Source organism: Amphibalanus amphitrite, unplaced genomic scaffold, assembly GCF_019059575.1.
Source record: "Amphibalanus amphitrite isolate SeventyFive unplaced genomic scaffold, NRLGWU_Aamphi_draft 000312F_arrow, whole genome shotgun sequence".
Taxonomy (NCBI): Eukaryota; Metazoa; Arthropoda; class Thecostraca; order Balanomorpha; family Balanidae; genus Amphibalanus; species Amphibalanus amphitrite.
In genome coordinates this window covers 402,486-430,427 of record NW_024881807.1, presented here as the reverse complement: position 1 = coordinate 430,427, position 27,942 = coordinate 402,486, and the positions used below count along the sequence as shown (strand labels likewise).

At 46.9% G+C, this 27,942-nt stretch overlaps 1 protein-coding gene across 3 annotated transcripts in view; it reads right to left on the bottom strand.

Moving 5' to 3' along the window:
• LOC122388177 (probable methylmalonate-semialdehyde dehydrogenase [acylating], mitochondrial) overlaps nucleotides 1–27,942 on the bottom strand; it is a 268,791-nt gene that overhangs the window by 16,560 nt on the left and 224,289 nt on the right. For 2 of the 3 annotated variants that reach the window (XM_043379029.1, XM_043379030.1), the window contains one exon: nucleotides 17,592–17,690. In XM_043379029.1, the coding sequence (XP_043234964.1) occupies nucleotides 17,592–17,690 (99 nt within the window). Of the gene's footprint in view, nucleotides 1–8,678; nucleotides 11,385–17,591; nucleotides 17,691–27,942 lie in introns of those variants that run through there. The other variant, XR_006257748.1, reaches the window with a different exon arrangement.

The window sequence follows — 27,942 nt, the reverse complement described above, 5'->3', positions numbered from 1 at the left end:
GGAAGCAATACGAGTGTCCGGTCAACAACCATGGACAGGAAGAAGAGGAGCAGAAATTTCAGTAGTAGAGACATGCATTTGCTAACCGATGTCATGAAGACTGAAGTAAAAGTCATCGAAAATAAGCGACACGATGGAAGGAGTAATGAAGAACGAAAACGGTCTTGGAAGAACATTGTTACAGCCTGTAATGCAAGGTCAGAAGAAAAATGGGACTAGAAACAGCTGACACAGCTCTGGAGAGGTATGAAAAGGACGGCCAAAAAGAACCATTAGCGGTTTAAACGGCAGCAAATGGGCACTGGTGGTGGACCGGATCCTGCGCCGTTTGAACGTCAGCCACCCCCGCGACACGCACATATTAAACTGATCACTCGGTGATAATCGTCCTTTGTGTGGCACTTTGAATTGGACACCGATGACGCCTCACCGGTGAAGTGACGGGGCGGGGGTGAGGACGGGGGGTGACGGAGACGAACCGACGAGGGCAGACGAGTAATCTGAGATACGGCTGTTGCAAGATCATGCAGTAGACTGGCGGTCGGCCATACAGAGTGAAATAACACAAGGCGATTAGCAATATTGATGCTGATTGGCACGGCTTCAAACGCTGTTCTGGTTAGGTTAATGCATCACCACATCCCATTGTTACGGTTGTACTCATTGCATGTGTAAAAACGCTGATTGGGGGCCACCGGTCCCATAAATAACGGAATTACGCACTTGTTCATTGGACCAGCTGATCGCCGCATCCCGATCAGCTGATCGGGAAGCCCTTTAAACTGGCGTGTAAGTCGGCATTTAAATATTTACACGCGTGTAGCTACCCACCAGTTAACCGCGGATGGAAGTCCCCGGGTAAAAGTTGGTGGGCAGCTACACGCGTGTAAGGAAGTTAGCCACCAAAATAAACGCGAGTTAACCGCAAACTGGAAGTCTCCAGCCTTAGTGATTCCATCGTTATCTAACGTAATTCAAACGAGCTAAACCGTTAACGTTTAAACTGTTTCCGCCGTCAGCTTATTTAGATATACAACTGTGTGCTCAAACGCAATATATTGACACACAATTTACTGGTTTAAACGGTAACAGAAGAAGCCTTGAAGGGGAAAACACACAAAAAAAACAAATAATCCGTCTAAATGTTAAATCAAATTCTACTTTCCGTCTAAAATATTCAAAAAATACCATTTACTTTATTTTCACATAACACGCCCTTTTTCCTTAGCTTCTCGTGACAATTTCACTTTCATTCTTCCGAGTTCCAAGAAAGGCAAATCGGAGGGCTCTTAAGGTCAAGCTACACGGGACACTTTTTCGGTTTTTGATTTTTCGGTTTTTCGCTTTTTCGGTTCGATTTATCGCTTTTTCGCGTCGGTTTTTCGATTTTTCGATTTATCGCTTCGTGACTTGAGTTTTTCGAGTTTCATTGATTTTTGTTTAGTTGGAACGCGCTGTGCAGCCGCCAGCTCTTTTTATTTTGTTTGCAACCAGTGCAATGCGTTGGTCGCAGTTTTGCCTAGGGGCTTTAGGGGTCTGTTTTGTTGTCTGTTTTAACAGATGGAAATTACTTAGAATAGATCTCGTCTGTTTTGTAGTAGGATATTGGCTTGACTTCCAGCAGCTTTTAACCGGCGCCCCGCTGGGGCTCTTCGATTTCCATGCCCGCTGGGAGGGGGAACACCCCTTCTAACTTGGCTCCTGAGCCACGTAGCGACACGCCGTAGGCGACACTTGAAAAAGCTAAAAATTGAGGATCAAACTGCTGCGGCCATTTTTAGGTCAGGTGTAGGCCAAAAAGCAGGTCACCAAAGGTCATCGAAGGTAAAATGTCGCCAATATCTATAGGTCAAACTTCGACAATTTTCGACAAATCGGTCCATAGCTAAGGAATGGATAGAGCTATAGCGCCGCGGAGAGGCGCGATCAAACGTTCTTTTAACGTTCTTCCGCTAGCATGTCCTCAGATTTGACGTAAGGTCCACGGTTTATCTTGTAGGGGCATAAATGTCCAAAATAGACGACTCTGCAAAAACAGTTTTTCCGCAATAACTTTTGACTCTAAACTTGCACGAGCTTTCCTTCACCAGAAACGTGTTTTTCTGGTCGAGACGCATCGAATGAACCTTACCTTAGGCTGACTAGACTGGTCTAGGTCATGACCTGGCCGGAATTTAGTAAAAACCTGTTCATCATGCTTCTAGCCGCGCCCTGCTAGCCCGCGCCCCGCTGGGGGAGGGGGGGGGGGGTAGAATCTGCCCCCTCCCGTTTTTCGACAATAACTTCTAAACGCGTGTGAAACGCGTAAACACACCAGTGACAAACTTTCAGTAACTTATCATACATCAATTTAACATGTTGCCTGAAAATTTGAGTGAAATCCATCGGATTTTTTTTTAGAAAATGACGTTTAAGTGACGTCATGTCCGCCATTTTCGCCTAAAACCGGCAACATTTTAGACGCCGCTAACATCTCCATTTTTAAAGGAATCAAGACGTAACAAAAAGGCTATATGTGATTCCACTTCGTCTATCAAATGGCTATCTCGGTTTTTGAAAATTTTGGATTTTGGCCCAAAACTTTTTTCTTAAAAAAACTGACTTTTGGGAAGATAATTATAAATCTAAAACTTTTAGTGTATCGAAAAAACGGAATATATGTCAGAGAAGTGATCTAGGTGCACCAACTTACCAATTTTTAGATGAATCGGTCCGAAAATGTGAGTTATTCAAAATTTTATGACGTCACGACACACAAAATTTTTGACAAATGAATTTTCTGGAAGTTCTAGACCTCGCACGGAAAGAAAACAGCACCATTCGATTCGCCGTGAAAAACTGCATCAGATAGACACCTTTTTAGGGGTTAACAACCAACTTCAAAATTTGACCTCACTTGACCTGACCTTAACCTGACCTCGACCTGAAATTCATCCAGATGTGGTCAATTCATCCCTCTTAATTGAAGGTGTTCCGTCGGTACTGCGTACACCCCTCGAAGATCGCAATGAGCCTCCCGGATGAAACCGTTTTCTAATATCGGTGGCGAATGGCGATATACAGTCCAAAATAGAGAGAAAATAAGATACTCGGTGCCGCTCCCTAACCCCCTTCCCCCCCCCCCCGCTCCACGGGCGATGGTTGGATTTCTGCACCCAGAATGTTCCAGCTGTTCCTACGCCAATCAAGTAGGTACACATGACACAATGAACCGGAATATGGCACCCGTGACCCCTTGTTATGCCCTGAGGTCACATCAGGTCGCGAAAGGTATGCACAATTTTCGGTAATAAATTTCGGTAAAGGCATGCTACATAGAGTGATGAAAACACATTCGATGTGTTCCACTGGACGATACCAATCGACTGATATGCATCTGCATATATCTCGCATAATTAACCGCTATTCAATCCTTTCACGTGGATAATATGTGCATACCTACACTGAAATACTATTGAGCGATTACATTCCTTCCTTTCCATTAGGAGTACCGAAATGTGAATCGTCGGAAACATGCATCAGTATTACCACATCGTCACGTGCTGAAGCCGAAAAACTCAAGATTACTTGGAAAAGCTGATTGTCGATCCAAACTTTTGGGTTGGACGAGTCGTTTCGTTTTTTTTTTCGCTTTTTCGCTTTTTAGAGTCGCTTTTTCGCTTTTTAGAGTCGTTTTTTTCGATTTTTCGCGTCGCTTTTTCGAGTTGCTGATTTCGTTTTTTCGGTTTCGCTGCCGTGGAGCTACACCAATGTTATCAAGTGAAGCTGATCGTCTACTGAAGCCGAAAAAGCGAAAAAACGAAACGAAAAACCGAAAAAGTGTGCCGTGGAGCCTGTACTTTACAGTAGGTAATAGGCATAATACATTAAAATAAATAAATGGTTCATGGCAACATTCCCTAGGCAAAAGGTAGAATCAAAACAACACCAAACACATTGTTTGGAAACTGGCCTTGAGTCCTGAGATGTGGTCTGAGATACTCTACAAAGAATTTGACACTGAAAGTCCAGCTGAAAAGGCAGGTGTTAGGTAGCCCTGAGCCTAATTTTGGTCCCAAAATGAAATGAAAATGAATTAAACTGGAATTTTATCTCATCTTTACAAGAAAACACAACATGCAGACGAAATGAATACAATGTGGCGCAATATGATCAGGCAACCAATGATTGACTTTTAATATCCTCTCTCCCCTAAAGAAAGGATGTAAGCTGATGACGTAATATTTATTCATGTGCCCTTTTGGTTGAATTACTCAAGAGAAAAGAATTTCATTGTAGTGAATAACACAGTGTTGATTTCATTGGAATTTCATATCGTGTTGGATGATTTTTTATCAATAAAATCATTCACGAGGCAGTAGTTTGCAGTCCTAAAACCTTTTTTTGCAGTGTTTTAATCAGCCGGTTAAAAACTGTGTTACGGCGCATCTGCTTCGAAATCCTTGATAACCTTGTGTTTGTTCCCGCGTTTGAGATGGGGGAGGATATTATATCGTTTTTATACATATTATTTGGTGACTTCTCAGGACAAGTGAGTTATTAACACACATTTTTACATGATTCGTATCTTACGAGCCAGGAAGCCATGGCGGATAGGGTGGCCTTGGCGGACAAGAAAAAGCAGATGTTGATCTCGCTTCCTCAGTTAGGAACATGGCCGAATCTGTAGTTTTTTATATTGTGATTTGTGACTATCTATAGTTCATTACTTGGTTGGTAGATACCTGCAACATTTTAGGAGAATGTGGAAAATAAGAATGCTTATGGTAAATGTGATTGCTGCTCACTGTGCAGTCTTCAGAAACACATTTCAGTAATTTAAGTTCTTTTTGTCCTTGCTTTTTTGATGAATGTGTTAATGCTTTTTGTAGGCAATACCTTTTTGATTACAGGTGATATTTTAACAGCTGTAGACTGGAATTGAGTTTCAAAATTGTGGTATTTGTGGGGCCAACTCAGCCAAAATCAGGTTGCTGGTAGTTTTGGTTGGACAATGGGTGGCTGCTGGGTGGGGTGTTTACTGAAATTGCCAAAATGTGGCATTGTAGGGGTAAGCCAGAATCAAGAATGCGGGTTTTTAGTACGCCGGTAATTTCGTGTTTTTTTTGTTTTTTTTTTTTGCTTGGGGCGTGGTAGCATGCCGGTATCCCAGAAAATTTGTGTGGGATGGGGCAGTGCCGGTAGCAGCCCATTGGGAAAACTTTGCAACTCTAGTTGACACCTACTACGAACACTGGCAGATCCAGGGCTTCAGCGCGGGGGGGGGGGGGCATACCAGGTCACGGAGCCAAACCTAGGGTACCCCAAAATCCTGTTTTCTCATCGGATTTAGGCCACTTATTTTTCGTCATAGCCCTGATACGATAGTTTTTTTCTAAAAAAAAAAAAACAAAAATGGTAGGGTGGTTGGCGGATCCAGGAGGAGGGGGCTTTTGTGACAAATACCCCGGCAGCGCCAGATATCGACGGAAATTTACGTTTTTGTTTCAGGAATAAGACGAACAATTAACTTTTATTACGAAAAGTTTGCTCTAAAGTGCACAGCAACGCGTAAGGAAGACAAATCCGATCAGTTTTTGGAATTTGGAGAGACTTCTTTGAGTGTATGCACTTCCCGCAGCGTCGCCTTTCTGGATCCGCAGTGCCTGACCCATGTTTTTATATTAGTTTGTTGCCACCTCACATTGTCCTACTAGACGATTTAAGAAATCGAAAATACAAACCTCCAGCCTCATTGCTACCTAGCACAAAATTTTGCGCTGAACCTGAGTCCTTTTTTTAACATTTTTTAGCGTTTGGTATAGGTCGAGTCAGATCTGGTCAGGTCAACCAGTAAGTGTTACGCCAGCTAGCCAAAGTACTTACATAGATGTTAACCACCAGTGACAGCTTCATAGTTCGTAACATTTGCATTGGCACCAAAATTAGGTACTTCTCAAATGTTCAAATGGGATCTAGATTCGACAAAATTGACATGATCTCCAAAAAGTGACCCAAAGTAATCTATGGTCAATGCCCTTGACCTGACCTTTGAGTACCCTTTGGCACCAATTATAAAGCATGGGACTACCATCATTTCACATGTTGGCACGTTTATAAGACACAACAAAGTCTGGAAACGCAGAGATAATGTGGCATACGTCGAATCGCGATTCCGGCCTGACATGGTCTCGACAAACAGGTTACAGGTCATGGGTTATGAGTGGCAGGGCCATGAAATTTTCAAGAAATATGTAGGATTGATTATCTCGAAATTACTTTAAATTCGCCCCGATGGACCACTTTTTACCCGAATTATTTGCGAAAAACGAGGGTTGGGTCTATCCGACCTCCTAATAAGTGCGAGGGTTAATCTCTACCAAACACCGGAAACAAACAGCTTCTCTCATCCAATAGCGTTGCGATATTCTTATTTGACCGAAACAAAGTTTCCTCTAGAACAATGAAGACGCTTACCCAAAAGAATAATCATACCTCTCCGTGTTGAGCGTTTGATTGATTTAGGGGACGACCCACCGAAACGGTTCCTTCTCAAAGGGATGGACTTTGTCCCTTTGGGGTCCGGGTGTCAGTCGGTGTTCGATTTTAAGTTCGATGTCTGATCTCCTCATCTTAGGCGAATCTGAAATGTTCTCAGTAGACCGAAAGAACTCAGACGCCGACGGGGCCCTCAAGAGTCCACGGTGTGGGACCTAATCGGAGTTGCCGATGGGTGGCCGTCTACTGATGTGTATGATCCTCAGACGCCGGTGGGGCCCTCAGAATCACTAGTGTATATGTAGAGCCGACCCAGGGTCGCCAGTATGGGACCGAGGTACTGGCGTGGGACCCTCAAAGGTATCGGTGTGGGGCCCCAGAAGCGCTGGTGTGGGACCCTCAGAGTCGTCGATGTGGGGCCTAAATAGACACCGGTGTCTCAGAGGTGGCGGTGTAGGGCCCTCAGAGGTGTTAGTGTGCAGCCCTCACAGTCGCCGGTGGACTTTCATTTTCAAAGGCACCGTTCGAGGGGGTCCTCAATCCTCAGAGACACAGGCATGGGGGCAAGGGGTCTTCGAGAGGCCAGCAAGGGGTCGGTAGAGGCCTTCAGGCGCCCTGCGGGATCCTGGAGACCGGCGTGGTACTCTCAGGTGTCCCTGGGAGCCCTCAGAGTCACCAGTGTGGGGCCCACAGAGTTGCAGGTAGGTAGCCGTCAGATGCACTTGTATAAGACCTTCAGAGGCGCCAGTGTGGGGCCCTCAGAGCCGCCGCCGATGTAGGGCCTTAACCCGCGTCCGGCTGGGGGTCCTGGATTTCCACGCCCTGCTGGGGGGGGGGGGGTGTTTGAACACCCCCCTTCTAACTCGGCTCCTGGGCCACGTAGCGATACGCGGAAGGCGGCGTTCGAAAGAGCGTCAAAAATAATGACGAAATCACTTCGGTCAATTTTTTGGTCAGGTCAAAGGTCAGGTCACCAGAGGTCATTGAAGGCAAAATTTCGCCGATTTCCAGGTCGAATGTCGAAAATTTCCAAGAAGCCAACGCATAACTCGGGAACCAATAGAGCTACAGCGCCGCGGAAAAGCGCATTCGATAGCCCGATTAACGCCCTTTCTGAGCAATTTTCTCAGATTTGACCTAACGTCAACGGTTTTGCCTGCAGGGGGCAAAAACTGCAAAAATAGCCGATTTTTTTTTCGGAAACAGTTTTTCTGCAATAACTTTTGACCCAAGCCTTGTACGAGCTTACTTTTACCGGCATCGTGTTCCTCTCGTCATGACGCATCGAATGAACTATAACTTGACCTTGAAAGGTCAACTTGAAAATTTGACCTCAGGTCAAGGTCATGACCTGACCGGAAAGGGTCATGTTGCATATCAGTCGATCCGTATCGTCGAGCTGAACACATCTAAGGCGTTTTCATCGCTCTAGCATGCCTCTATCAAAGGTTATTTGCGAAAAACTATTAGATACCATTCGTGACCTAAGATGACCTCAGGGCATGAACAGGGGTCACGGACACCATTTTCATGTTCAGTGTGTCTAAACTACTTGTAATTCAGTGTTTGGGAGTGTTTATAATGTCTTTCGTCCAAAAGAGGCGCATTTCAATTTTCTCCCATTGACTTATAATGGGGAGGTCGCAAAATTGACCTGACCTTAGGTCATCGATATCAAAATTCTGAGATATACATTTTGTACATGCTATTGCTCTTAGCAATCGCTGAAAGTTTCAAAGCGATCGGTCACTCGGTGTAGCTATGACAGACATTGAAACTTTTTATGAGGTGAGGTCACTTCAACTGACCTGGTGACCTGACCTTGAATGAACTTGGTCTGAAATTTTCACAACATGTGTAGAATTGATGTATGATAAGGTGTACCAAAAACGGCGGCGCGAGATATTCGCGAAAAACCACAAGGGGGGAGTGTTCAAACACCCCCCCCCCGAAACATTGGTGTTACCTTAACCCGCGCCCCGCTGGGGGGGGGGGGGCAGAATCTGCCCCCCTCCCGTTTTTCGCCATTAACTTCTAAGCGCGTTACGCCAGCGACTGTTGGAATTTGTAAGATATCCACAAAGAAAATGGTTTGGGTTTTATAACAAGGGGACTTTTAGGAACAACAAGTAATAAACAGAGTTAGGAAAATGATAAGTTCATTTTCTTTGAGCGTTCATACAGAGGCCGGCCGGGCTTACCTTGAAAGTTGGCCTCTGTGAATATGTCCTTCACTGCCGACAAAACGTCTGTTTGGCTGTGTCGGTCGAAGTAGATAATTGTAGATCGTCTTAGGTAGTTCTCCACACGGTGTATGTAGAACGTCCGTGGTAGATACTTGCGACTGGCGCGCACACGGCAGCTCACGGCAGCACTCACTCCGGCAGACGACTGGGCCGCCCGCCCCGTCCGCCCGTCCGTGGCGACCTCGGCCGGTCAAGCCCCCGAGGCATTGGCAGCCTGCCAGCTCGGCGGTTCACCGCTGCCCCGCCCAGCCCGGCCCGGCCCGAACGCTCAACAGGGGAGGGGGAGGGGCGAGGTCAAGCCGGTTATGTTTGTAGTATGAGGAATGAGGATAATGCTTAGGAATGAGTGCAAGCTGCCTGTGCAATGTGCATGTATAATTGTTTATGACGATATTCTGATGAATTTGCACACCCTCCCGCTGACAGATGCTAAACAGAGTTTAGCATCAGGTATGTTGGTGAAACATGTCGGCTATATTCTTCCGTCTCGTACCAGAGACTTGACGAGATCAGCTTGCCGGATTGCTGCCTGCCGCGTTGGGCGTCTTGGAGCTTGCTCTTGCTGTGCTGCTGCGCCTTTATCCTCACGGGCTGGTTCAGCATCCTGTCGGGAGTTATCCTCAGTGACGTCTCGACCTGTGTGTGTGCTCTGGATCTCTAGTGGGTAGAGGTGAGCTACTGAGTACCTCTCTGTTCGCCCTGCGCTGGTCTTCAGGAGAACCTGACGAACCCTTCCGTCATCTCCATGGAGTAGTTGCAGAACTCTGCCCATGAGCCAGAACATCCTTGGTCTGTTCTTTGTGCTAATGAGGACGATGTCACCGACCGAGATCTTGTCTTTCCAGTCAGTTTGGAAGATGTCACGGGTGGTTTCACGGAGTCCCAGCAGGTACTCGCTGTACCACATCTTCTTGTACTGGTCTTGAAGTCGTTGTTGTTCTTGACAAACTCTTTCGCTGTCAATCCCCGTGTCAGCATGTCAGCCACGTTGGAGGTTGTAGCCACGTAGTGATGCGAGATGTCACAGTTGTATTGTTCTTGCAGCTTCAGCTTCATCGATGTTATGTCTTCCAGGCGATTGGAGGTGAACCTGCTCTTGGACTTGCAGCCTGACATCAACCACTCGAGGACAACCTGGGCGTCACTCCAGAGTCGCAAGTGATCGACAGTCATCTTGATTGAGTCGAGTATGAGCGGAAGACACTTCAGTGCAAGGAAAACTGCAAGCAGTTCCAGCTGCGGGATGCTCTTGTCGTCGGGTGCGAGTTTGCTTTTCGCGAAGACTAGCTGTGGTTCGGAGTTCTCCTGCTTCACGTAACAGGCGAACCCGTAGCACGCCTTGCTTCCGTCGCAGAAGAGGTGAAGCTCGGTCGGCTGTCCGATCTCCGTGTCACCAGTCTTCCTGGGAAACTTTTTTTCACGCAGAGAGTTGAGATCATTCTTCAGCAGCTTCCAGTCTCTGTATACCTCCGGCGTTACTTCTTCGTCCCACGCCGTGCCGTCCTTCCAGACCTGCTTCATGAGAAGCCGTCCTCGGATGGTCACAGGTAGGGCCAGAGATAGAGGATCGAAGACCTTGCTGATATTACTCAGCAGCTGCCTCTTCGTGATTCCCTGAGGTCGCTCTTCGAAGCTGAAGTCGGCCAGTGATACTACATCTTGCTTGGAGTCGTAGAAGTATCCCAGTACCTTCTCGACGGGAGCGTCATGCTGATGGATGGTGTCTTCAGATGCCATGATGTCAACCAGCTGTCTCGCTGGTGTTGATGTCTTCATCAGTGACTTGATGATCGTGTTGTAGTTCTCCAGCAACTCTCTCGTTGAGGGGAAGTCCGTCTGCAGGGTGGTGCTCAGCTTCGACTTGAAGTTCGTCGGGAGTTTCTGACAGATCATGTAGCTGACGATCTTGCTGCCGAGAGTGTCGTCCTGAAGAGCATCGAAGCCAAATGCCTTCAATTCATACACTGAGGTACGTGCTGTGTTGAAGAACGACCGTAGAGCGGTAAAGTCCTTTGCTGGCGGTGAAGTGAGTTCGTGCAGCCTCCTGATGTGCTCTTCAACCACGATATCATTGTCCAAGTACTCTTCCTTGAGGAACACTCTGGCCAGCTCGTAGCTCTTCTCGTCGTTCGACAGGTGCTTGATTGTGTCCAAGGCATTTCCTCTTAAGTAACTCTTCAGATACATCAGTTTCGCCGTGTTGCTGTAGGCGCTGTTGTTTCCGATGAGGTCGTCGAACATGTTCAAGAAGTCGTTGAAGGAGATGACGTTATCCTGTGACCCCGAGAACAGAGGCATCTTCAGTTTTTGGATGTCTGGTCGCTTGATGCTTGCTGTGTCGACTGAAGTTTGTTCTTCCTTCACAGCCTTGGAGCAGTTCTTCATGAAGTTGAAGAACGTCTTCTTGGAGTTGGAGAAACTGTCGTACACCTCTGATATCCACGGCTCTTCACCATCCATCTCTTCTTCTGAGGTCAGAAGCGATACATACTCGTTGTGCTTGGACTCAACGTCTGACCATGCTTCCTGCAGCTCCTTCCAGCAATCCTGAACCAGACCAGGTTCCGCTTCATCAGCGATCTGCTTCAGAAGATTCCTGTTGATCCTGGTGAACGCGCGCTTGCCGTTAGCGCGGGCAACCCTCAGTTTGTCCATGTTCATTACCCTGAGAAGAACGACTGGTGTTGAAGAGCGACAGCAACGGTATCCTCACGCTGAAGACGCTGCCGCACTCTGTAGAACGTGTTGAACTGCTGATGTTGTAGGATGACAGCAACGGTATCCTCACGTTGAAGACGCTGCCACACTCTGAAGAACGTGTTGAACTGCTGATGTTGTAGGATGACAGCAACGGTGTCCTCACGTTGAAGATGCTGCCGCACTGAAGAACGTGTTGAACTGCTGATGTTGTAGGATGACAGCAACGGTGTCCTCACGTTGAAGATGCTGCCGCACTGCGAAGAGCGGGTTGACTCGCTGATGTTGAAGAATGACAGCAACGGTGTCGTATCGATGAAACTGCCGCACTCGGAAGAACGTGTTGAACTGCTGATGTTGTAGGATGACAGCAACGGTATCCTCACGTTGAAGACGCTGCCGCACTGAAGAACGTGTTGAACCACTGATGTTGAAGGACGACAGCAACGGTATCGTCACGCTGAAGACGCTGCCGATGAACACGCTGAAGGCACTCAAAACCTCACAGCCGCTGAGACCGATTCGCCTGGGTACGGCGTGTTGTATACCAGTAGCCAGTAGGTACTATGTGTGTAATCTCAGCAGTGCTAGTGAATGTTTATAATTGTACGACCGTGTTTATCAGTTGTCAGGTTTGTCAATAGTTTTTCAGCAATAACAATATGTGCACGGTTTTACGTTCAGTTTGCGAGACGATTCGGCTTCGTGTAATATTCACAGTTTTTCTATGTTGGAATTTGTAAGATATCCACAAAGAAAATGGTTTGGGTTTTATAACAAGGGGACTTTTAGGAACAACAAGTAATAAACAGAGTTAGGAAAATGATAAGTTCATTTTCTTTGAGCGTTCATACAGAGGCCGGCCGGGCTTACCTTGAAAGTTGGCCTCTGTGAATATGTCCTTCACTGCCGACAAAACGTCTGTTTGGCTGTGTCGGTCGAAGTAGATAATTGTAGATCGTCTTAGGTAGTTCTCCACACGGTGTATGTAGAACGTCCGTGGTAGATACTTGCGACTGGCGCGCACACGGCAGCTCACGGCAGCACTCACTCCGGCAGACGACTGGGCCGCCCGCCCCGTCCGCCCGTCCGTGGCGACCTCGGCCGGTCAAGCCCCCGAGGCATTGGCAGCCTGCCAGCTCGGCGGTTCACCGCTGCCCCGCCCAGCCCGGCCCGGCCCGAACGCTCAACAGGGGAGGGGGAGGGGCGAGGTCAAGCCGGTTATGTTTGTAGTATGAGGAATGAGGATAATGCTTAGGAATGAGTGCAAGCTGCCTGTGCAATGTGCATGTATAATTGTTTATGACGATATTCTGATGAATTTGCACACGACGTCAAACTTTCAGTACCTTATCATACATCAATTTGACACGTTCCCTGAAAATTTAAGCGAAATCCGTCGGAAATTTTTTGAAAAATTGACGTTTTTGTGACGTCATGTTCGCCATTTTCGCCTCAAAAACGGCAAAATTTTAAACGCCGCTAACATCTTCATTTTTAAAGGAATCAAGACGTAACAAAAAAGGTTATACGTGATTCTACTTTGTCTATCAAATGGCTATCTCGGTGTTTTGAAAATTTTGGATTTTGGCCCAATTTTTTTTTCCAAAAAACTGACTTTTTGGGAAAATTATTACAAAATCCAAAATTTTGAGTGTATCGAAAAAAAACGGAATAAATGTCAGAAGTAGTCTATGTGCACCTATATACTAATTTTTAGAAGAATCGGTTCAAAAATGTGGGAGTTATTCAAAATTGTATGACGTCACGACACACAAAAATTTTGAAAAATGATTTTTTTGGAAGTTCTAGACCTCGTACGGAAACAAAAATAGCACCATTCGATTCGCCGTAAAAAACTGCAGCAGATAGACACCTTTTTAGGCCTTAACAACATACTTCAAATTTGACCTCACTTGACCTGACCTTGACCTGACCCCGGCCTGAAATTCATCTAGAGGTGGTCCATATCACTTATATATTGAGTGTGCCCATTGAATTCTATGAGTAAAATGACCCATAAAACATGTGTCGCACATGCCCTTTTCTATATTTTGTTTTTGGTGACATGACCTGACCTGACCTGACCTGACCTTGACCTTCACCTTTGAATGACATTGTATGCAACGAATATTGTCTTGGTAGTCTAAGAACACGTTTTGGGCAATCAGTCTCAGTCCATTCTCCGGCAACTACGGTGCAAGGCCGATATTATAGAAACTTACATTTTGTACCCTTGACCTGACCTTGACCTGACCTCTGACCTACTTAAGCAAAAAAAATTGGGCTCTTTAGATCCGCCTTGTTGAGAGCTTTCGATTGCCGTTTTCCCCGTCTTTCTACGACCATCGGTTCGGAAGTTAGACAGGGGGGGGGGCAGAATCTGCCCCCCCCCCCCTCCCCCAGCAGGGCGCGTATGGCTGAATAGCCCAGCGGGGCGCGGGTTAAGAAACATTGGTAGTCCCTCAGATTTGTGGTGCTTGGCTCTCAGAGGCGCCGGTGTGAGGCCCTCACAGGCACCGTTATGGGCCCTCAGACACTGGTGTGAAGCCGTTCCATGCGGGTAGGTATGGGTCAGGACCCTAATTAGAGCTGACGCTTAATAGGTCAGCAAGGGCTCTCATAGGCCAGCACAGGATCCTCAGAAGCCGGAGTGGGGTTCTTACTGAGATGTGTGATGTGGCGACTCAGGAGCCCGTGACCCCGTGAGTTGCTCTCACGAGTCCTGCGGGTCTTATCTCAGTCGAAATAAGGCACGCTTGGACCCTGAACGCAGAGGTAAAAAAAAAGTATAAACTCCCAACCGAGCGATTGTGGAAGATATTGATTAGCAGAATGACTAAGATGTGGAAGATCCGGGCTTGTTGCTTGATACAGCATGAATACCGTCAGCTCTTTTCTTCCACAACACACTTCCACAAAGTGCTAGCGCAGAGTCATACCAAGTGTGGAAGCCACTGCCAATCAGAGCACGACAGTGAAGCCACAAGCTGAAATGGCGATCGCTGATTGGTCCTCTGCTGCTATTGATTGTGGAAAGAGCGTCGGCGAACACGGCGCATTCCATTACAATAGTGAAGTTCGCTGCCAATTTTACTGCAAACTAAAAATATGTGGAATGATAATGATCTTTATAAAAATCGCGTTGCATCGTATTTTCTTGGGAAATTACCTTTAAAAGGGAATTTTAATGTTAAATAAAAATAGAAAATGGCTTAAATTCATAATCTATGTAATTGATATATGAAAGGGTTAATAGAATAGGTAAATGGTATGCAAACTACCACACCAACTTTCACTTCATTTCCGGTCACTCGCTCGCGGCGTCCACCGGCCAGTTCAGTTTGAACCTTCCGCCATTGCCAGCGTTTTTTGCCGAGGGTCTCGATTTGTGTGCAAAGATTTGTGCTTTCATCAGCTGCTCAGTTCACTGCAGTGAAACAGTGGCGTGGTGCATTGGTGCTGGTGAAGTGTTGCAAAACTTGTGAAGGACTAGCAATGCCGAAACAAACAGTGCCGTTCTCGAGGACCAAATTGGCTTGCGGTCTCTGTCCCTACGTTGGGAGGAGTGATTCTCTGCGCAGACATGCCAGGTCGCAGCACGGTGGACGGATGTTCGTAAAGGGCTCAGGTTTTGAACCGAGCGGCATCTTCTCAAACTATCTGGTAAGTGCCACCTACGTCGACCACCTCCCGGCCGTGTTGTTGGCGTCTTTTTTAGGGATTGATTGAAATTTGCTGAGAGGAAGACCCGCGGATCACTCAGTGCAACAGTCCCCAGGGTGCTGCTATCAAAATGCTTGAAAAAGTGACCCCAACATTAAGCCTATGCTAGATGCATGGTCATGTACATCTTTATATTGCCAGTGCCGAATGCTGTCTATTCTATTGAGACCTATCAGTCAAATTTTTGTCAAATTTTGTCAAATTTTTAGAAATTTCGTCAGCCAACAATTTGGCTGACGAAATTTCCAAAGTCATGCCATTCAGATATTAGTTCCATTTATTTTGTGCCAAGTTCAGGTGACAATGGCTTCCCATGAAGTTTTTCTCGGATGCTGCCAGATCTGTCTTTGTGAGAAATAGGTACTTGGAATCGTTGTTGGTACCTTTGTTATACTAGACCTATAATTTCGAGGGAAGCAAAATGTGGAACGTGGAAAAAATGTGGAAGGAAACTTTTTCGGTGACGAAAAAGTTTGTGGAAGATTTGAGACTTTTTTGACCTCTGCCTGAGCGGCCAATTGGCACTGCAGGGCCTCTCGGGCCCATAGGGCACCATGCATCTAATGAGGCGGCACGCGCCCCTTGTGCCCCCCCCCCCCCCCGGTTACGCTGCGCTGGCTGCGGCCATACAGGTAAATCGTATTCTAACCGTCCCTATTCCCAAGCATAGGCGGCGGCCGATTCCTGGTTTGCGCAATATGACTGCCTTCGTTAGACAATACGGTCAATAGGGTTGAAGCGGCATTGCTCCCTTGTGGTAAGAAGCAACATATTTTTAGACAAAATAAAGGCAATGACAACTAAATTCAGGTTACTAAAACGACTCTGATCACAAAAGTAGTTACTAGGAAGGCTTTCTAATCCATTTTTATTTAGTTCCTCGTTATAGGCGTAAGAAGTGTAAGTCTGAATGGGGGGCATACTTGTACTGAATGCCCCCCCCCCCAGGCTCCTGTCCGGGGGGCATATGCCCTTAATGTCCCCCCTTGGATCCGCCAGTGACTACGAATACCCGGCAGGACTCCTACTGGTTGACCTGACCTGACCTGACCCGACCTGGCCTAAATGCATGAAGACATCATCTGTGATCAAAACTAACATGATGTTCGTGATCAACACCCCGAAAAACCCATAGCAGCCACACTTAACGACGTTCTAACAGGTCCCGATTTTCCCGACTTTTGGGTCATTGACCTGACCTGAAAGGTCAACCAATGATCTAGGACCTTAAAATTGGGTACCATCGGCTTCCTCTCGTCACGGGCAACACGCCCGTTTTTTCCGCGAAGCTTTAGCTCAATCAGGGGCGAAACGGCAAGGGGGGGGGTCCAAATGAGTTCGCGGCTGGAAAAACAATAATACGGGCGAGGGTTAAACACTTCTCAAATTCTCATGACCAAAAATGTACGAAATGAACAATTTTGAATTTTTGTGCGAAAACGCGCAACATCGTTTCACACACACACCTCGTTCGGTAACTCTTCATTGATCATAATAAATCGTTTAGCGGACTGACTCTGGGTGTAAAGAAGTTATTTTTCCCTGTACTTCGACCTGTTGCCCCTTTGAAGACCTGTTAATAAAGGTCGAAGTACAGGGAAAAATAACTTCTTTACACCCACTCCGCTAAACGATTTATTATCATTAATATACCTGGGTTTAAATATGACTTTACAGTCTCATATGATCTTCATTGATCATTCGTTCAAACAGAATCGATAAATTCGTATTCATAGCCAACAGTCGTCGGGCGCAATCAAAGTGAAATTACACATATATACAAACAATTTTACGCATATACAAAAAACGGAACCAATACAGCGAGTAGTATCTAACCCAGAACACGAAGGGTAGAAAATCTGAAAGATTTTGCGCGGGCCTACATCACACGTGTGAGGTCATACGCCTAAGGGCGAAGCTTGGCACCCGAGGGACCCCAACTGCGCATGCGTGGTGCAAAATTTTACGATATGATGTGCTGCCCGACAGACTTGTAAACGACTCTGAGTTGATTCGTGAATCGACTCAGAATCAAACCGTTTTTCGATGAGTCATGAGTTGATTCGAATCAATTCATCGAGGAACTTGATGAGTCATGAGTTGATTCGAATCAATTAAATTTAACATCATGAGTCATTTGATGAATCGATTCAAATTTTCAGACTCAAACAAAGAATCGACTCAAAAAAAATTTGAGTCGTTTACAAGTCTGCTGCCCGAACACGGCCCCGGTATGGCATCCTACTTGCCGAAGTACCGGTAGACACCGGTGGCGCTGTGTCCCGGCAAAGGCGCGCTGTTTGGCCCGTCAACAGCGTGCCGTCCCGGACTCTCGAGCCAGCAAAACGCAGGCTGCCTCCGTGTCAGTGCCGGCGCGGCCCCAGCCGGCACCTACGCTACAGTCGGCGATAAACGATCCGGCGACAACGTGCCACAACCACTCACCGCCTTGCCGTAGAAGTTGGCGTCTCCGAGGAACGAGCCGCGCGATCCGGTGAAGGAGAACATGGGCAGCGGCACCGGGATGGGCACGTTTACCCCCACCTGGCGGCCAGGGTCATACGGTCCGGTCACCAGCCAACAACCCATCGCCGTCACACCGTCAGCAATCAACACTGGCTAATCCGACAACCTGCCCGCTATGTCCGTGGCCAACAGTGAAGCGATGACAGTCGGCTAGCCGCGCAGAATCACACAGTTCGAAGTCACCGCCGCAACCCGAGTCCCTACCGCTTTCTATCCACATACCAAATTTGAGATCGATACCTTTTTTGGCCAAGTTATAGCGAAAAAAAAAAACTGTTCAAAATTGATGACGTCAAATTTTCAAACTCATTTCTTAGCGATTCTAGACCTCGTAGCGCAAAACAAAGACCACCATTAGACTCCCCGTGACGAGCTGCATCGAATCAATACCCGATTATATGAAAGAAAAACATTGACCTTATTCCTCGAATATATAGCAAAATTAATGCCAAATTACCTTTTAATTTACGTTATATTTCGGCCAACAGACCATTATCAAACGAAAGAAAGAACAATGGCCGTTCTTGGATTGTTCTTGTTGGATAGTTCTTTTGTTCTTTCTTTTTTTCTTTTTTTTATTGTTCTTTCTTTCGTTTGATAATGGTCTGTTGGCCGAAATATCACGTAAATAAAAAGGTAACTTGGCATTAATTTTGCTATATATTCGAGGAAAAGGGTCAATGTTTTTCTTTCATATAATCGTGTCAATCATGTTCTTCGCCAGAGCACTGGCAAACATTAATACAAATCAATACCCATTTTATGCAAAACTATCAACTATGAAATTTGACCTTTTTTACCTGACCTTGACCTGACCTCCACCAGAAAGTGACCTAAACCGTACCTGATGGTCTTATAATAGAGTTCTGCACGGCTGCAATTTTCCACAGCCTAGCCGCCCCGCAGCCGTGGCTCCACAGCCACAGCCGCCCACAGCCGTGGCAAACTGTGGGCAGCCAGCCGTCGGCCGGCCGTGGATACCTACTTTTAATGAAATGCAGCCAAATAGTATATAAAGCCCTTGCAAGGGGTTAAGAAGTCAAAGATGGGTAGGTACCTACATGAACAGAAAATATAAACAACGAACCAGAATAGAAGTAGTGTCGACATCTAATGCCAAATCCTGAAGCATGGTTGTGGGACAGAACAACAGACCCTGGTACTTTTCATTATCAATGTTATGGAAAATGAAAGTGAAGTTGATGAACTGTCAAACAGTGACTGTCCTGATAGTTAAAACTCTTGCTCTTTCTTACCTTGCATATTTTCTGGGATGTGATATGCCAGGCTTGAAGCAACCTTCTGAGCAAGTCTCAAATTAATTGGATATGCAAGGCATGAAAACACTAGTGAGCATCCAAGACAAGAAAGAAAAACATCATTCATCTATTTTGATTTTTCCAATTTGATTTTTCATTTTTCTTCAAGCTGCGTTCAAATCACCATGGACGTGTGAGCCACAATCGCCACTTTCAATCTAAAAGTTTGTTGGAGTTTTTAATGACGTCAATAACAAAGAAGTAGCAATTATTTTTTTGGTATCATTACAAAAAGTCATTAAAAATTAGGATTTTATATTAAGATTTTAGTTAATTCATTGCTCTCAAACAAAGTGTAATATCAATTTTTGACATTTTTAGAAAAAGACGTCATTTTATTAGAAAAGGCAACAGGTCGCGTAAGAAATGTCGTTTTCAGGGTTTTCAACGTCATCTAAATGAACCGTAAGTACAGTTTACGCTCCCTTATAATCTAATTCCATTGGCTCCGTTGATCAACTATTCACAGATGTACGTATACCAGTAGCATTGGTGTACCCAAATGCAATAAGAGCAAATATATGTAGTCTTCATAGGCAGCAGTATATTCTGCATATATGTACCCGATGTTGCATACACTCGGTAAATACAAATGCACAAACAGCACATATGCATGCGTGCATGAACACAGATGCATATTGCATATGCACACTACTATGTCGCTGTTGCCTGTTGCTTATTTATTCATTACGGTACTTATTTGATGCGATATGTTGTGTGATATTTGTAAGTGTACCAACATTTTTATGTGTTGGTATTATTTGGGAGCTTGCAAACACTGCATAATAATATTTGTGGGCTTTTATACTTGTTTGCAGTGCATGCTATCAGTACCTGTATATTGTTATCTCATGTGTCGAAATGAGTGTCAATTCACACTATTACATAGGGGAGACCCGGGAGGTATGGGCCGGTTTTGTGGAAAGGCAATTTTCTTCCAGTGGGCAGTGGCTAGCCCGGTTTTTCACTCTGTGCACGTGAAATTGCCTTTCGCCTGCAAAGTGTGCCTGATATTAGGCATCTGGGACCAACTATTTTGCCTTGAGATAACTTTCAATAAATAATGTGCTTTTTCGATCCATAAAAATACACCGGGAGGTATGGGCCATGGCCCGGGAGGTATGGGCCGATGCCATGTTTCATATTATTTTCTCGACAATGAGAAAATACTCGTAACTGGTATCTACATTGATCTCTCTTAGAGCCCAGGAACCGCATAAGCGGCCAACAGCTTACTTCATGGAGGTCTCTTGGGCATATATGTATTTTGGTAAACTCAATCATGCACCATGAAATAAAAAATAATATTTTTTTCTGTTCGAATGAAATTTGAAGTTAAATTTTCAACCTTGCGCGACAAAAATAAAACTTCTTGAAGATGACACTCAATGAAAGCATCTTTTTATTGAATTAGGCTCAACGGGGGTGGGTGGCTCGAACCTCCCGGTTAGGACGTCAAAATTTGCATAGCATCTCAGCTCATAATTTTGCAAGAAAGCTTCAAATTGTCTATCCAGTCTTAAGTTGCATGCTTTAAACTTTATGTTAGCATTGGTCTGACATCATAAAACGAGCCTGGTTCAAATTTATCACGAATTTTCTGTATGTACAGTATTTTACTGGAAGAGGGCAAAAACGCTTTATCGCCGCTCATTGCCAAAGAAGACTGAGGAAGATTTTGAAAATCACGTGGGTTGTATAACGGAATGGCTGCTACCAGTTTACGCGGTCAAATGTGTAAAAATACGCAACACTTCTTCAAAATTGCGATGGCCCATACCTCCAGGGGGCCCATACCTCCCGGGTCTCCCCTAAGTAAAAGAAATTGACCTTTTCCTCGACATTAAAGATGCAAAAAGCCGAATAATGTATTTAAAAAAAAATACGGTGAGCTTTCGGCCACTGGCCTTTATCAAACCAACGTTACAGCAATTAAAGACGATCCTGTGAATAATCCATGTCTGCCATTTTTCAAAATCCTAAGACCGTGATATTTTAGGCAAGGCGCTACTTTTAAGGGCAAACTATTCGATAGACCGATCGTCTAGTGCCAGGCGTATGCAACATACATAACATACAGTTGTACACGTAAATGTAAAATACACATCGTTTGTAGGGTATGCACACTAATGCCGATGTGCATCCTACATACAACAAAATAATACACAATTGTCACATACACACACTAATCGGTTGAGCATAACAACGGTACACACTAAATATCTATTCTATATCTACTATTATAAATCTTATCTATCTACTATTATAAATCTTAAAAAGTCCGCCGCCGCCGTCGGGGTTACTCCCTAAAAGGCTTATTAAGGCGCCGTCGATTGACGCACGAGGGTGAAATTTTCACGACTAGTGGGTCACGTCATTCAACAGGTCGTATTAAATTTTGGGCACGATGCGGCCAGGGGTGCGCCCGTGGCGCGTGCTCATGTGCGCCATAGGGTTAGCATTAGAATCGGCAAAAACAGGCTATTGCTCGGGAACGGTAAGGGCTACGGGGCTGAAATTTTCACGCCACGTCAGGCGCGTGCACTCATTTGTCGTATTAAATTTTCGAGGGTGTGGGCAGGGGGGGGGGCGACACGGCTATTCGCGCAATGTATTCAGTTATGGGCCGCGCGGGGCCTCGCGATGACGCGGCTGGAGGCAACTGCTCAGCGCGCTAGGATACTTCTGGCGGGGCCGGGCGCTGAACGGCGTGCAATGAATGGGTTATGGGCGGGCAGACAGAGATGAGGTATTGAATTTGAATTGACATCAGCAATCGGGTGGGGAAGGAGAACGTTTCTAATCGAGCTTGGGATGGGGAAAGCCGAAAATGTCACGATCGGCTCAAAGCTCCGACAGAGCCGGGTGCCATACCATGTGTAGTATATTTAGGCGGGCAGACAGAGATGAGTTATTGGATTTAAATTCACCTTACCATCGGTTTCTGGTGGGGTTTGAAACGTTTTTAGTCAAGCTCGGGGTGGGGCAACCCACTGGCGGATCCAGGGGAAGGCATTTGGGGCAAATGTCTTCCCCACAACCGGGGCAGCGCCCGAAATCGCTTTTCGAGAATAAAAGAAAACTTCACAACTATTCTGATTGTTTGTTTGTTGATTGAGGCTTTAGGGCGCGCCGACTGCTAAGGTCATTTTGCGCCCAGGGAAATGTTGGTTAATCACACTGCTGTCATTCACACTGCACAGCAGTGTGCAAGGAATCGAAGCCCCCGCAGTGTCCAAGACCGCTTCCTGGATCCGCCAGTTGTGAATATTAAGTCACGGTCGATACCGAGCTTCGGCGGGATCAGGCGCTGTATAGTGTATACGTTGTACCTGCAATGAAGAGGTGGACACTGGACAGACAACTAACCCCACATCCTACTGGTATACCCGTGCTTCTGTGGGTGAACCACTGAAGCATCACGGAATCCCACAGGACCTGCGAGCCGACGAGGTGGCCGTTTTGGCCACCGTGTACTGCAGCTCCCTGGAGTTGCCTGGGACCGATGGTAAAACAACAGCTCCGGCGGTGCCCCTATGGGCCTATATGTAATTAGTGAATTCCCGTAATGTAGAGGTCATATCCTCAATGATCTCCATTACGATTTTATATTCCTAAAGAAACGACAGACCAATTATGCTTGCGTACGTTCAGGCATTACCTCTGATGGTTATACGCCCAGTAGAACATGTGTTGTCTGTCAAACAACAATCTACGACGGGATCCCTTCCTTCTCATCATCTCTTAAATCATCGGTTGTCAATTCACCCACTCCGTTTCCCTAAAAAATAGACGGTCAGATTCGGTCTGGGTCCTTACGACCCCTCTAGATTCGCCTGAGACGGGATCGGGTCGCCGTTATTGCACCCGTCTTGGTGTCTTTAGATACATAGACAGCTTCGACCACGGACGTCGGACGGGGTGATCGTTCTACGAATGTATGCACCATTCAAGCCAAGGATACATCGAGGTTTAAAAGAATGCAGTCTGTAGATCAATCAACATAACAATGGTGGTATGCAACCACATTAAAATATCTCCTCGGCTCCCGGCGAGTCCCGCAACGTTCCAACGCCCCTCCGTTATGCATTCGCCTTATGTGTCCGCCGAGCCGGCTTGCCTCCAATGACGTCATCGGCCGGCTGGCGGCGTTCAAGGTCAAACGGCTGGTGTCCTTACCTGGAGTTCTATAGCCTTGGGTGTGGGTTCGGCGGTGTGCACGTGGTGGGGCCGCGACCGGCGCCGAGCAAAAGGCTCGTGCTTTAGGCTCAGTTGTTCGCTTAAAAACTGACTGGAAATAATCAGAGCCGGGAGGTCGTTGACCTTTGGCAATGAATACCGACGCCGGGCACCGCTCGCCAAGAGGATTTGCCAGTAAATACAATTAATTTATTTTTGCGATATCTCAGCCGTTTCTGGGCCGATTTAGCTGAAACTTGGACTGTCGGTGGTCGTGTAGGGTAGTGTAGTGTTGGGTAGGGTAGGGTAGGGTAGTGTAGGGTAGGGGTAGGGTAGGGTAGGGTAGGGCAGGGTAGGGTAGGGGATTGTAGGGTAGGGTAGGGTAGTGTAGGGGTAGGGTAGAGTAGGGTAGTGTAGGGGTAGGGTAGGGTAGGGTAGGGTAGTGTAGGGGTAGGGTAGGGTAGGGTAGGGTAGTGTAGGGGTAGGGTAGGGTAGGGTAGTGTAGGGTAGTGTAGGGTAGTAAAGGGTAGGGGTAGGGTAGGGTAGGTTAGGGTAGTGTAGGGGTAGGGTAGGGTAAGGTAAGGTAAGGTAGGGTAGGGTAGGGTAGGGTAGTGTAAGGGTAGGGTAGGGTAGGGTAGGGTAGGGTAGGGTAGGATATGGTAGGGTAGGGTAGGGTAGGGTTGAATTGAGTAACATCCTAACTTACAAAGGGCTCGAACAACTCGCATGCATCACCATCATACTTAACAGTTCAATTAAAAGCAGTTACCCAGTTCTTCACAAATAATACCAATAAAAATGCAAGTTTCTACACCCAAACTAATGCATCCGTTAATCATACATATCAAAACATACAGTTATCGCGTAAACTTGTACCTCTAGTCTACTTATTTATAAATCTTAAAAAGTCCGCCGCCGGTTACTCCCAAAAAGGCTTATTGCAGCGCCGTCGATTCATGCAGGAGGGTGAAATTTTCACGACTCGTGGGTCACGTCATTCAACAGGTCGTATTAAATTTTGGGCACGATGCGGCCGGGGGTGCGCCCGTGGCGCGTGCTCATGTGCGCCATAGGGTTAGCATTAGAATCGGCAAAAACAGGCTATTGCTCGGGAACGGTAAGGGCTACGGGGGTGAAATTTTCACGCCAAGTCGATCGCGTGCACTCATTTGTCGTATTAAATTTTCGACGGTGTGGGTTCAGCGGTGTGCACGTGGTGGGGCCGCGGTCGGCGCCGAGCAAAACGCTCGTGCTTTAGGCTCAGTTGTTCGCTTAAAAACCTGAGTGAAAATAATCAGACAACGAAGGCCGACACAAGGCACCGCTCGCCAAGTGGATTCGCCAGTAAATACAATAAATTTGTTTTTGCAATATCTCAGCCGTTTCTGGGCCGATTTAGCTCAAACTTGGACTGTCGGTGGTAGTTTAGGGTAGTGTAGTGTAGGGTAGTGTAGGGGTAGGGGTAGGGTAGGGTAGGGGTAGGGTAGGGTAGGGGTAGGGTAGGGTAGGGTAGGGGTAGGGTAGGGTATGGTAGGTTAGGGTAGGGTAGGGTAGGGTAGGGTAGGGTCGGGTAGGGTAGGGTAGGGTATGGTAGGTTAGGGTAGGGTAGGGTAGGGGATTGTAGGGTAGCGTAGGGTAGGGTAGAGTAGGGTAGGGTAAGGTAGGGTAGGGCAAGGCCTCGTCTAACATGTTAACTGGGGGGGCCAAACCCCCGCAGTCATCGGCCTGGCCCCCCCAGTCAGGGCAAAAAGTCACTACTGGGGGGGCCGGCAATAGCCAAAAGGCAAACGAATTTTTAGGTCGAGGCGTCAGTGCACATAAAAGCAAATGTGTAAACGAAACATGGATGCAATGTGAGCACATTGATACCTAGCCGATTACTTAGGCCTGTTATCAAGTGTTTATTTTGTTTACCTGACCTTAACCATTTTTTTTTCCGCTCAGCAATACGTTACATTTCGTCTTGGCGCCCAACTCCGTGTCTCGGATATTCTTTTTTTATAGATTTAGTCCCAACCTTTTGAATGGAAGGATTCACAAGGACAGAGCCCCCGCTAAGCCGATCTTGTTGCGTTGGCCCTGCCCTCTACCCTCCAATCGCGCAATTCCTGATCTATGGCAGAATTTAGAGCCCAAAGTTTTACGTATGCACATAGCCGCGCACGGCCGGTCCCCTCACTGACTTCGACTGGTTACGGCCTGCCACCAACCGTAACCATACTCGCCAGGAGGCTCATAAACATCAAGCGACTCTGTCGCGCTTCGAACCCGGACTGTTATAACCGGGACGCATGCCCTCACCACGCGGAGTCCAACGCTCTACCGACAAAAAATTCTCCTTTACGTATCAATCTGTTGTTTCTGTCCTCGGGGCGTCAATCTCTTGTTTTTGCCTATCGTCGTCCTCACTATGCGGCGTCCAGCTTCTGGCTGGACGGTCACCGGTGTGCGGCTAGAGTAGCTCCTAGTCGTAATGAAGCAGGATCCCGTGGTGGTCGTACCTACGTAGGCGCAGATTGGTGGTCTGTCGCTGGATTATCTAAAGAAGTCGGCGTGGAGTCCCGGTGGGCAAATGCCAGCCAAATACCAGCCTGTAGGGTCCCAGCGGGCCTCAAATTGCACTACAACACGGGGAAATCTTCATTTTTTGTTTAATCTATAGCCTCTGACAACCTTAAGGTTGTGTCGGAGATCCACGGCGATTACGACTTACGGAGAATCCACCTGAGAAGCCATCAGTCTCCAAGTTGATACGTACGCATTACACTCGTCTGAGGGGGCCCTAGTGGGAAAATACTGTCTCCACTCAGCTTGATCCTTAAAGCCTGGTATGGATCATATAAAGCCAGTGTGGGGTACCATAGAGGCCGGCGTGGGCCCAGAAGCTGGTGTTAGCCCTCAGAACTCGGCAGAGCTCAGAGTCAAGCGCTCAGTCTATGCGTGTGGGCCCCCGACATAAGGCTCGGCATGTAAATTCCTTAGACAAGGCACTGCCACTCAAAAACGCTCAACACCATGGGTCGGATGCCCTATTATTTTTTCCTTTAGTTAAAAAAAAATCATGGTGTCAGGGCTGTGATGAAAAACAAGTGGTCTAAATCCGGTGAGAAAACAGGATTTGGGGGTACCTTAGGTTTGGCTCCTTCAGGCTCTGGCCCCCCCAGTGAAAATTCCTTAGACGAGGCCCTGGGGTAGGGTAGTAAGGTAGGGTAGGGACTAGGGTAGGGTAGGGTAGGGTAGGGTAGGGTAGGGTAGGGTAGGGTAGGGTAGCGTAGGGTAGGGTAGAGTTAGGTAGGGTAGGGGATTGTAGGGTAGGTTAGGGTAGTAGGGTAGGGTAGGGTAGGGTAGAGTAGGGTAGGATAGTAAGGTAGGGTAGGGTAGGGTAAGGTAGTAGGGTAGGGTAGGGTAGGGTAGGGTAGGGTAGTAGGGTAGGGTAGGGTAGGGGGTAGGGTTGAGTTCAAAAAGGGCCCAACATACAAAACACTTGAACACCCCGCAACTATCACCATCCCTTACAGTTCAATTAAAAACAGCTACCCAAATCTACCCAAATAATACAGCTAAAAATACAAGTCAATCATCCAAATGAATGCACGCGTAACATAACATAAATCAAAACATACAGTTATCGTGTAAACCTGTATCTACTATTATAAATCTTAAAAAGTCCGCCGCCGCCGTCGGGGTTACTCCCTAAAAGGCTTATTAAGGCGCCGTCGATTGACGCACCAGGGTGAAATTTTCACGACTAGTGGGTCACGTCATTCAACAGGTCGTATTAAATTTTGGGCACGATGCGGCCGGGGGTGCGCCCGTGGCGCGTGCTCATGTGCGCCATAGGGTTAGCATTAGAATCGGCAAAAACAGGCTATTGCTCGGGAACGGTAAGGGCTACGGGGGTGAAATTTTCACGCCAAGTCAGGCGCGTGCACTCATTTGTCGTATTAAATTTTCGAGGGTGTGGGCAGGGGGCGACACGGCTATTCGCGCAATGTATTCAGTTATGGGCCGCGCGGGGCCTCGCGATGACGCGGCTGGAGGCAACTGCTCAGCGCGCTAGGATACTTCTGGCGGGGCCGGGCACTGAACGGTGTGCAATGAATGGGTTATGGGCGGGCAGACAGAGATGAGGTATTGAATTTGAATTGACATCAGCAATCGGGTGGGGAAGGAGAACGTTTCTAATCGAGCTTGGGATGGGGAAAGCCGAAAACGTCACGATCGGCTCAAAGCTCCGACAGAGCCGGGTGCCGTACCATGTGTAGTATATTTAGGCGGGCAGACAGAGATGAGTTATTGGATTTAAATTCACCTTACCATCGGTTTCTGGTGGGGTTTGAAAACGTTTTTAGTCAAGCTCGGGGTGGGGCAACCCACTGGCGGATCCAGGGGAAGGCATTTGGGGCAAATGTTTTCCCCGTCCCCGACAACGGGGGCAGCGCCCTAAATCGCTTTTCGAGAATATAAGAAAACTTCACAACTTTTCTGAGGAAATGTTGGTCAATCACACTGCTGTCATTCACACTGCACAGCAGTGTGCAAGGAATCGAAGCCCCCGCAGTGTCCAAGACCGCTTCCTGGATCCGCCAGTTGTGAATATTAAGTCACGGTCGATACCGAGCTTCGGCGGGATCAGGCGCTGTATAGTGTATACGTTGTACCTGCAATGAAGAGGTGGACACTGGACAGACAGCTAACCCCACATCCTACTGGTATACCCGTGCTTCTGTGGGTGAACCACTGAAGCATCACGGAATCCCACAGGACCTGCG